Source organism: Miscanthus floridulus, chromosome 6, assembly GCF_019320115.1.
Source record: "Miscanthus floridulus cultivar M001 chromosome 6, ASM1932011v1, whole genome shotgun sequence".
Taxonomy (NCBI): Eukaryota; Viridiplantae; Streptophyta; class Magnoliopsida; order Poales; family Poaceae; genus Miscanthus; species Miscanthus floridulus.
The window spans coordinates 96,627,783-96,639,348 of record NC_089585.1 but is presented as its reverse complement, the minus strand read 5'-3'; the positions used below and the strand labels follow the sequence as shown (position 1 = coordinate 96,639,348).

Below are 11,566 nucleotides of genomic sequence, written 5' to 3'. Positions count from 1 at the left end.
TTGGAGTTTATAAGTCCTGGCCGCACCTTTCGAAGGGCATGGAGGGCGTGGTGCGACAAGCCGCCCTAAAGGTGGTGGCAGATGCTAGGAAGAAGAAGAAAGCCGAGGAGGCTCAGCGGAAGCATGAGAAGGAGAAGGAGATCACCCGGCGTGTGAGAGCTAGGGAAAATAGGAGCGACATCGAGTCAGAGGGCCCCACAGAGGTGGGGGATGACATGTTTTTCTCTGAGGAGGAGGAAAGCTGAGAGGTCGTTGTGACCTTGATGGAGCGTTGTGATCCTGTGGCCGCACACGCTGGTGGTGAGCAGGAGGCAGAGAGGCACGACGATGTTCCTACGTCGAGGAAGCGTGCTATGAGTGCAGACACCATCGATGAACGGGAGGTGAAGCGGATGCGATCACCGCACCCTTCTAAGGTGTCGCTGACCTCATCCCTACCTGTTGTGGGTGTTGTCGAGATCGGCGCCAGCGCGTGACTCAGCGGGAGGATGCCTAGCCAGCTGCTCTAGTCGGCATGCCCCGAGCCAAAGGTCATGGTGACTCGTGGGCTAGGCAGGAGCCAGTTGGGTCGACTCAGCCCTCGACTAAAGTGAGGCGGCATGGGTCATAGCCCGGGAGCAGTCCTCACCCTGCAGGGCCATTGATGTTGGGTCGGTGTTTCAGAGTCGTACCGCTTACATCTCGGTATGCCTTTCTTTGTTTCTTTTTGATCTTGTTGTTGAGTTTTTTGGAGTGTGACTGACCCATACCTTTTTGACAGCGGCCGGATGTTGTCGGGGATGAGCATCGCCCTAACTCCCATGCAGGAGGATTGGAGGCCCACCTTGCAGCGCGCCGTGGTGAGCGGCGGGGAGAGCAGGGTGGTGGCAGCGGGTCCTTCCCTTCTAAGGGCGGTGCCCCCAAGGCCGGTCGCTAGTACGGCGGTGGCGACGGCACCGGTGTTGGCGGCGATCCTGGTGGTGACGACGGAGGCTGCGTCAGAGGTGTCCCTTATGGCCCCACCCCCACCAGCTACGGCGGAAGAGGAGAGGGTTCCTGGTGGTGACAATGAAGCAGATGACATGGTGGAGACTAACCTAGAGTGGCCCTGTCCTAAGGACCTAACAAAGGTTCATTTTGTCCTTCGAGATTTGCAGGAGTGTTAGCTCAGGGACATCCTTAGGGCAAGAAGACTAGCCATGGAGTCCGATCTCGCCAAGCTATCAGTGAAGCTTGAGGAGGCCCTAGAGCGGGTTGAGTCCATCCAACGGTTGGTCAAGGTTGACCTGCATTGTGCCACAATGGTGAGTTTCCCATGCTCGTCCTTGACCCCTTGGTCTTTCGTTGGATGCCTCGGCATGCTTGCTTCTCATTTTTGTAGGGTCTGGAGGAGATGTTGTGTCGCAAGTCCTATTTCCTCTAGATGGAGCACACTAGATGGCCGAGCTTGAGCATCAGCTGGAGTCCACCCGTCGTGAGTCCCAGGACTGGGTGGTGGAGGTGACTGAGGTGCGGGCGGTGGAAGTGCTTGCGGTGGAATGGACGATTGCCGCCGAGCGGGGGCTTGAAGTGGTGAAGGCCCGCTAGGCGAAAACCAAGGCGGCACTATAGAAGCCCCTGGTGGACACAGAGGTGGCACTCCAAAGAGCCCTGGAGACCCTGGATTTGGAGCAGAAGGCCCTGGAGTCAGAGCGAAAGGCCCGGTCAGAGGCTGACCAGGAAGTGCTTGCGCTTTGGGGTTGGGTGATGGGGACGGAGGAGGCGAATGCCCGGCTACACAAGCAGGTGACCCAGTAGGCGGAGGGACTCTCCATCATCAAGAACAGCCGCCTCGGTAAGTACCTTTTTTGCTTTCGATGTGTTGGTTTCTTCCTTTAGCTTGATTCTGATCTTATCGTCCTTTTTCTAGAGTTGGGTGGAAAGGTGGAGTCATTGGAGCAGGACCTGGAGATGGCCAAAGTGATGTTTGGCTAGAATGCGGAGGCACTGGCCAAGTCCCTTGAAGAGCGACATGCTCTCAAGGGGGAACTTGACCAGATATGCAATGTTGCCCAGCTCGTTGTCTCGGAGGTCTTCAGGTCGGTGCCAAGTACCAGTGCGCCTGCCATCCGGCTAGCGGAGGTTTCGGATGAGGTTCGGGCCCTCATCACCGATGGGCTATTCTACGGGTCATCGGGGGTGTTGACTTCGGTGGCGACGTACCACTCGGACCTAGACTTCGCCACCATCTACAGCGGGTATGTCGACGGCTGTAGCACGGAGGACATCTAGTCGCTTGGGGAGAGCTTGCTGCCACACTCAAAGTTGTTGGCTGAGCAAGTCTCCGCGTAGTGTGTGATGGATGCCCATCGTGTGGACATGGCTGGAAGTGTGCATCAAGAGGATGTCGCCCAGCCTACGGATGGCGTGGAGCCTGGGTCAAAAGTGGACATTGCCCCGCCTCCAACTGAGCCGAATGTTGCCCAATCGGAGGACAAGCAACCCCTTCCCTCGCCGGTCGAGCCGATAGTTGATGCCACCGTGGAGCCATAGTAGAAGTTTTAGAGTAGAAATACTTTAGCAAATGTAGAAGATAATGTCGTGGGGGAGCCCCCCTGTGTAAAGCATTTTTGTGTATACAGTAACTTTGTTTTTGTGATGGAACTACATTGTTTAGGGAAGCTTGTTCTGTCCGTTCCTTATTATTACCTTAGCATAAATTTGTTTTTTATTTTCTTCTTTTTTGCACCTACCCATTCACACCGTAGACTGCAACCTTAAGAGCCTGGGCGTGGCCCGCGAGGCTAAGTTGCTTGTAACCATAGGTAGAGGCGGGGTGTGATCGATCGGAATATTTTAAGCAAAGTTACGTAAGGTAATTAAAGGAATGGACTGCCTTTTCGTTTGGGGAAAAAAGTATTTATCATATGAAAGTAAAAAGAGGGGTGATAGTGCATCCCCATGGAGCCCCCGAGCAACCCAGGGTGAAAGTGTTTGGGTCGGGGCACTTTATAGGAGCGAACGTTAAGTAAAAAATGATAAGACTAAATTTTAGAGGAAGAAACGACATAGTTGTTCACTGTTCCAAGTGTTGGTGAGAACATTGCTGTTGTCATCCTTTGGTCGGTAGGCGTCCAGTCAGATCACCTCGGTTGTCGTATAAGGACCTTTAGTCGTCCGAATCCTTGCCCGCTACGCCCCCTTTCTTGGTCGCTGCTTCTTTGCCTTTTCCTTCCATTGGCCCATCAGCCTGTCGCAGAAGGCGCTTGAGGAGCTCGTAGTCCTTGTAGAGGTGTTTGATGGGGTAGGCGTGGTTGGTGCACAGGCTCTCCATGAGCTCATTGAAGTGGTCCAGAAGGCCCTGTTGGGGCTGCTTGTCCATGTGATCAGCCGTGGCGACCAACATGGAGTTGGCCGGTCGGTGATGATCTTCTTTGTTCTTTTTGCCCCTCTACATGGAGGGGCCCTCATTTTGATCCTCGTGCTTGGCCTTGCCTTTGCCTTGGCCTCCATTGAAGCGCTACGGGAGCGGCGCTCTCTGGATGCGTCGGGCAAAGGCCCGTGGTCCTAGGCCATTCAGGCTGGGACTCCGGTCATCCAGCCGATGGCCACGCCTAGGGTGCATTTCACCACTCCTCGCGATGGTCTGGCTAGGGTCTATGTCGCTTGCCATCACTGCCGCTCGATGGACGCCATCATCATGCCGGGACTGACGCCGGTTGCTAATGACGCTGCAAGCATCTTGGTTTGGTCCGATCCACTCACATACAGGCGGTCGGTGTGGAGCGGGCGCCAGGTCAAGCTGGGCATAGATGCGGCCTTCGATGCCGCGCTCAACGACTGTAGCGGTGAGCGGGTGGAGCGATTCGTCTGGTGCGTCCCCACTGCCCTAGTAGGGAGAGAGGCCATGAGTCGATGTCGTGATGCAGAGCTCTCCGCCTGTTGAACGGTGGAAGTTTACACCAGTGCCCGGAGGTTCCAGTGGATCGCCTGTTCTTGGGGGTCGTTCGGCTCGGGAAGGCCACGCAGAAGCATTGCCGCAGCGGTGATGTTCTGGTCAGCCCGAGCGAATTATGGGGGATCGTTCCCCCTATCCATGATGTTGCGCTGGACCTGGCGGGTGTGACCCCAGGCGTCGCTCACCGGTTTATGTGCACGGAGCGCAGTGTGGTGTGCCGAGTGTGCCGGCGTAGGTGGCGGCTGGTTCTACCATCATTGTCATAGCTCCTCGCCGTGCTCCCGTGTGAGCGTGAGGGTCCCTATACGAGGGTCCAGAGGGGTGTGAGTCTACAAGGACTCCGCTACCACCGGCGGCTATCCTAGAGCATCCGTCATAGCGCACTCCTAGGATGGATAGTGGCTAGGTGCTACGTCGTCGATGCTAGAGCCATCACTCTCAACATCATCGTCCATGAGGTCAAGGAAATAGGTGGGAGTATAGCTCGCCATCCCACGAATTCAGATGTGAGAGGGGGCGGCACTGGCATCCTTCGGAGCCCTCGGGCGTACGCATCCATGGGGGACGTGAGGCATTAAGGGAACCGGTCGCATGGTGGTTGCGGTAGGGACAATGGGGTCCCTCTAGATAATCGGCGGAAGATAGCAAATAGTGAGTAAATAACAGTATGTATATTACTCATAGCGGGGTTTAAGCAGAGAGTTTGCTCAGAATAAAGCGTAGGTGCCTCGTCGTTGAAGTCGTCGTGCGTCCCGGAGCCGAGGGAGGGCGTCCCTTCGATGGGCGCCGGAACAAGTGCCTCCTCGTGGAGGTGTAGTACACCGAGTCGGTCAGTGACGTAGTCTAGGCTTCCGAAGAGGAAGGCCAAGGATGGCTCAAAGATGGGTGGAACCCACATCCCAATAGGTGGGAGTGTGGGAAACTCTAGTGAGCCGAAGCGAGTCGTGTCGCTTGAGCCCGCCACGGCAAAGGTGGCGGAAAAGTGGGCCATCCGATGACCAAAATGTGTTGAACGTACAGCGTCTTCTCCACGGACGGCGTCAACTGTCGGTGCAGAAAGTGACCAACACGTAAATATTTGTAGTTTTGCTGTACGTTGTGATCGAAAGTGGCCTAGCACTCAATGACACATTGTTTATTCTGGTTCAGGCAACGTGTCCTACGTCCAGTTTGAGTCGGTCGGTGACTTTATTCATGAGCCTAGGTGCTCAAAGTTTGTTGTGGGGTTACAAACAAAAAGGAGAAAGATGGGGGGTACAAGAGGTCCAGTCAGACTCTAGTCTGAAGGGCTGAGAGTGATGGGAGCTCCGCTATGTGCTAAGTGTTCGAGCATGTGCTTGTGGTTTGAACCTGGTGGTTCTGTGTTGTGTACTAGTGAACTTGATCGATCTCCTTGTTGGGAAAGAGCGCATCCCCTTTTATAGATGAAGGGGATGGCCTTACAAGTGAGAGGGAGAGAATACATATGCTACTAAGCCTTGTTGCCCACGCCGGCGGGTACAAGATGATGGTAGGCGCCCATAATACTATTTAATGTCATATGCATGTGGAAGGTTGTGTCGTCTTCTTCTGGTATGGTAGACATCGGTGCCTACATACTGTTGATGTTGAGAGGCATGCAGGGGGTTTTACCATGTTCGCCTGGTACGGTAAATGCCAGCGCCTATAACACTATTGATGCCCAAAGGCATGTGGGGGAGCTTTACCGTGTTTGTCTGGTATGGGAGTTGATGGCGCCCACAACACTGTAGGGAAAATGTAGGCGCCTACAACACTGCTTGGGTTCTGTCATGCCAGGGAGGTCATAGGGTATTGTCCTGCAGGTGTACAGGGTACGTTCCTCAATATTGCGGTTGACTTGAGTGCCCTATCTTGCCTTCTTTGTCTGTTTCTTGGTCCTTACCTAGCGGGCGTCCCCGCTCAGTTGGTCCCAGTCGGCTCTGATTGCGCGAGTTGGAGAAAAGCAGTGAGTAGGGGTTTGGCGCATCCCTAGTTGGAGACGTGGGTCAGAGTCAGAAGTGGTGTTTGGCCAGGCCTTCCGGTCAGAGAGGTCATCTGGAGGCGGGCTAGAGTCGGAGGTGAGACCTTCCGGTCGGAGAGGCGGGCTAGAGTCGGAAGCGGGCGTCGTTCTTTCTCGGCCAGGCCTTCCGGTCGCAGATTGGATTGTCCTTTTGGCCTATCGTTTAGGTGTTTTGGGCCGGCTCATGAGTTACGTGTTGCTCGCAATGTTGTCTGTTGGGCCGAGCCTTTGTTGGGAAGCCGGTCCATGAGGGACCCCGGGTTTATGAACCCGACACTATCTCTCCATATTATCAAAACTTCTACATGGCTTTGCATTAGACTACCTATAAGCTGCTGGCATGTAGGGATATACTTATTCTTAGCTAAATCACAATGGGGGCATTTGGATATGTTCAAAATTGGTTTCTCATCGTTGTTCATGGCCTTGACTGATTTTGGTCATTGAACCGATGCTCATCAGAATATTGTTTCTGTCGGCATCGTTTGCACACTATAAGTGTTTGATATACTTTATGGCATCATCATTCCCTCAAAAAAAATTGATGGCATCATCCAATAGTAATGAACCAAGAGAAGTTTAAAATAGATTAATCCTCAATGTTTGATGCATATATTTGTCTGTCCAATTTTTGTTGTTCACCTGATATTACCTTAAGATGAGGCTGAAATCTTGTTCGTTGTGGCCGATGCTCGCTGGCCTTTAGTGCCGCCATTTGATGTTTGGTACCTTTAATGATATTATCAAGGCGCACATGAAGGCTAAAAAAATTCTTCACTATTCTTAGTACCCTTTTATCTTCCTTCTAAATTCCACCGAAGCCAATATTGCTAAAATTTGTTATTTGGCATCATCTAATTACATCGAGTTGCCATCTATAGAAGCTTTGATTTGCTTCTACGTGTATTGCCTTCATTTATATCTAGATTAGATTATAATATACTTTTTTCTTACTATATTGGATATAAATTTAATTAAGTTATTTATTAACTGTATTTGACATGGATACTCTATTTATTCTCGACACTTAGATCATCATAAAATTCAGTAGTGGTATTTTTTTTTCTTTTTTCTGATTAATCTCATAATTTTTTGGCCTTGTATTTGACATGGACACTCTATTAGTTTATTCTCGGTTGCTAGACCATCACAAAGTCAAATGGTGCATATTCTTTTCCTTTTCTAATCAATAATAATTTTTGGGTCTTGTATTTGACATGAATACTCTATTTGTTCTTAGTTATTAGAACATCATAAAATCCAACGGTGCATATTCTGTTTTCTGATTAATCTTGTAATTTGTAGGCCTTGTATTTGATATGGATAGTTTATTTATTCTTGTCTGTTAAATCATCATAAAATCTAAAAATGCATATTCCTTTCTTTTTAATTAATCTCATGATTTCTAGGTCTTATATTTGACATGGATACTCTATTTATTCTTGTCCGGTAGATCATCATACAATCCAATGGTGCCTATTCTTTTCTTTTTTTCTAATTAATCTTGTGATTTCTAGATCTTGTATTTGATACGTATACTCTATTTATCCTTGGCCGTTAGATCATTGTAAAATCCAATGGTACACATTTCTCTCCTTTTTCAATTAATCTTCTAATTTCTAGGTCTTGTATTTGATATGTATATTCCATTTGTTCTCTGTTAGATCATCGTATAATCCAACGGTGCATTTTTTCATTTTTCTAATAAATATCGTAAGTTTTTGGCCTTATATTTGACCTGGATACTCTTTGTCGTTAGATCATCATAAAATCCAACGGTGCATATTCTTTCTTTTTTCCGATACTCTATTTATTATTTGTTGTTAGATCATTATAAAATCCAACGATGCATACTCTTTTTTATTAATCTCATAATTTCTAGACACTCTCGACGAACATGGTGGCTCCTTCAACACTGTTGTATCAATATAATAGATGACATTGCATCGGTTCGAATCGAGTTTGCTAATGCAACCATCCAAGCGTCACATCATGGACTTTGAAGGAATGCAAGAATTGTTTCATAAACTAGAAGATAAAACGGTAGATGGAGGATCAGTAGACACGTGTAGAGGGAGCTGTGATGTACTATCATGTTTGTTGAGTTTTTTTTTTTTTTGTCATGGTTAGTGGTTTTTAATGGAGGGAGTCATCATAGTTTATGGTAAATCTTTTGTCAGTCCTTTCGAGAAAAAATAAATGAGATGAGGTAGAACGGCTGAGTTATGAAAACCAATCGTGTGACACATGAATATCTTGAAATAAAACTCTACTTACGTTATTATGTAAATATAATAAAAAATGATGTTCTTTAATTTCATGATTATTTGTGAACGTCGTACCTCTCTACGCCCTTTTTTCTTTCTACTGGTCTGCAAGCTAAGTCACCTCTTCTTTGAATTTTTTTGTTTTATTTCGTAGCGATGTTCAAATGAAGCACAGGAGTTGCCTTGTTCATCATATACCTCTGATTAGCTAGTAACACAGCTCCTCAAAATGCAAAAGGTTGCAACCTTTTAGTGCACGATAGGGTTTGGCAAAGTTGGTGTTCTTTTTTTTTTTGTACAGGTGGCCTTCCTAGATAGAGTCCTAGACCCCCAACATAAATTTAGCAAAAAACATAATAAGAAAGACAGGTGCATTAGAACTTTGGGAGATTATCTTCACACAAGAGAAAGTTAAATTTGCCCCAAGGACATGTGCTCCCATGCACATCAGTACATCACCACTGGGCTCGTTCGGCTGGTTCTGAAACCAGCCGGATTTCACTGTACGCGGATGAAAAGCACTGTTCACTCTCTCACAAATTCTTCCAGATTCATCCAGATTCCTCCAAATTCCTCCCAGCGAACAGGCCCATTACATGCACACACTTTTGGTGTAGAGGTTTGTGCCATTGCAACCGCCAGACATTTTTTTATAACACCGCCGCCACTTCAAGTAGATTAATACAAAAATGATGCACAAAACATCATAACCACCAAGCTAACTTCCCACCCACAGGCCACATCACACATCATTCTCTCTCAAATCAACAATATTTTCTAACAAAAAGCCATACATCTCTCCTTTGCCACAACTAGCTAAGCACACTGTCCCTAGAATCAAATTGTTTTCTCCTTTCATGTCAACTTAGATAAGCAATGCACAATACTTAGTTTTAATCAGTACATAAACATACGTCGTGATCACTAATTCAAGTTCAATTGTTACTAAAAAACTGCAGCCATAACATCATTCATTGGCTAATGTCAACTTCACTCGATGGCCCTTTCTCTCTCTCTCTTTTCGTGTTGCTTCGACTTTTCCATTTCATGAATGCCTTGAGGCATCCTCAAACCCCAATAACTTGAGGCATGATAGGCCGAGGGAGTAAAGTATTAACTGTATGAACACTACATAGCTAGTCCACCTTCATTTGTGTGGACTTAATTCTCTGAGGATGATTATTCTCCTCAGGAAAAAACCAACTTGCACATCCCTTTCGTTCTTCACCCCCATTTTCTTATGTGGAGTTGGACAACCAACAAGCCCTATATTTAACATTTGGATGTCATTCAATCGATTCAATCCACTTTGGTGATCACTCAAATGATGATGATGTATACCACACAAACAGTGATCCTCACACATGTCAAGCGAGAGGCATATGTTTACACAGGGAAATATATATGGGTGAAATTTAGCGGTCATGGAATATTTTAGTAGCAAAAATAATTTTTTTTTGTATTTGTTGGTGTGGCATATTTGTGCAACGTTCGCTTTCTAATCGCAAAAATTCCAAAAGGTAGAATAATATGAACACATTAATTCCAAATTAAATTTAGAATAAGCACTGTAAATTGTTCATGTCACAATTCATATAGGCCATGCAAGGCTACATTCCAAAAGGTTATTTGAACAAGTGCTATTTTTAAATATGGTAAGTAGTTCGTTGTATACATGGTAGCATCCAAAAATGCATGTATAACTGTTCATGCTATTAATACTTATGGCATCTAGAGAAGGCAAAAGTTCCAAGAAAGTAACTGTGCATTTGGTTGATCAACTCAGTTATAATACATCACGGCAGCAGTACTTGCTTGTACCATTTTTATATATATAAGCTCCCACTTCATCCATCTATCCATCCATCCATGCACAATTACACTGAACCCTAAACCTCACAAACAAGTAAGCACCGAACCACAACCACCACCAACCCTTCTCTTTCTCTCATGGACTGTTCAACACTATGTAGTATGTACACAACATTTGTCTCTTGTGTCATGCATGCCTAGTTTATGTTACATGCATTGCATTGTGCAACTAGCTATACGACACAGTTAATGGATGTACCCTTCATGTGCTGCCATCTTCTCCTTCACCTCACGTCTCCATTGTTTCAACATGTACTGTATGTGTGCTCTAGAAATGAAATGAAAAAGGCCATCAGCGTCCAGCGAGCTCGATCAAACGGTTTCAACTGCACCTCCTCCTCCTCCCACACCACCACTAGCAACATTCTTGTGCCCATCGCCGGCGGCCGCCGCAACCTTGCCGTCGCCTTCCTGCGCCTGCTGCGTGCTGCTGTACTCACCGTACAGGTAGGAGGAGAAGCCCCAGACGCAGAGCACCATAGCCACGGCCTTCTCCCAACCGAACGGGTCGCGGAACACGACCACGCCGCCGATCACGTTGGCGGTCAGCACGGCGGTCATGCACACGCCGCTGTGCAGCGACGACGTCAGGTACACCATCCCGGCGGTGCCCATGAAGCAGGCCTGCCACGTCACCACCAGCGCGGCCACCACCGCCCAGTACGCGGCCGGCGAGAGGTCCCAGCGCTCCAGCTCCTCCCGCCACCCACCAGCCGCGGCCAGCCCGGCGAACGCCAGGGCCGTCGCGGCGGCCTGCATGATCACCTGCACCTCCACCGCCATGCGGAAGCCGCCGGACACGGCCCTGCGGTACAACAGCTCCATCACCGGCAGGTAGGCGGCGAAGAGCCCCGCGGCGCCGAGCGTGACGGCGAAGCCGACGAAGTACCTGGCCCGGCTCCCGCCGTCGGGGCGCTCGGCCGAGTCGGACGATCGGAGCGCCAGCAGCACGGAGTTGAGCGTGAGGAGCACGACGGCATTGAGGTTGGAGAAGGTGAGCGGGTGGCGCACGATGACGGCGGCGAGCACGAGCGTGAAGGCCAGCTGCGTGGACAGCAGCAGCGAGGAGGTGGACACGGGCAGGTACGAGGAGCTGTAGGAGAAGAGCAGGTTGTTGACGCCCATGAGGACGCCGATGACGACGCACGCGGCCAGCAGCCGCCGCGTGAACCACGCGAACGGCCGGGGCTGGGAGGCGGACCGGGACCGGCCGGCATAGACGGGCACGAGCAGGACTGGGAACCCGACCGACTGCACCAGCGTGGCCACCCACCGATCGCACCCGCCGTGCGCGAAGTAGTACCGGGACAGCAGGCTGGACGCCACGGAGCCGCCGAGAAGCGCGGCGTAGTTGGCGCACAGCAGCAGCAGCCGCCGACTGGCCACGCCATTAGTGGCCGTGGCGTCCGTCGAAGGCGCTGGCATGTCGAGGAGTGGGGCCGGGGTGGTGGTGGTGGTAGTGGGCATTGGCGAGCGGAGTTGGTTGTGATG

The 11,566-nt window shown here is 49.5% G+C and overlaps 1 protein-coding gene across 1 annotated transcript; it reads right to left on the bottom strand.

Moving 5' to 3' along the window:
- Positions 1-9,949: 9,949 nt before the first annotated feature.
- On the bottom strand, positions 9,950-11,566 carry LOC136458718 (probable purine permease 4). Its single transcript, XM_066458644.1, has one exon. It carries the CDS (start codon positions 11,540-11,542, stop codon positions 10,388-10,390), a length of 1,155 nt encoding a protein of 384 aa, XP_066314741.1. The 5' UTR covers positions 11,543-11,566; the 3' UTR covers positions 9,950-10,387.

What these genes read in the sequence shown, in the direction of transcription:
- LOC136458718 (XM_066458644.1), bottom strand. Translation starts at nt 11,542, where the DNA reads ATGCCCACTACCACCACCACCACCCCGGCCCCACTCCTCGACATGCCA.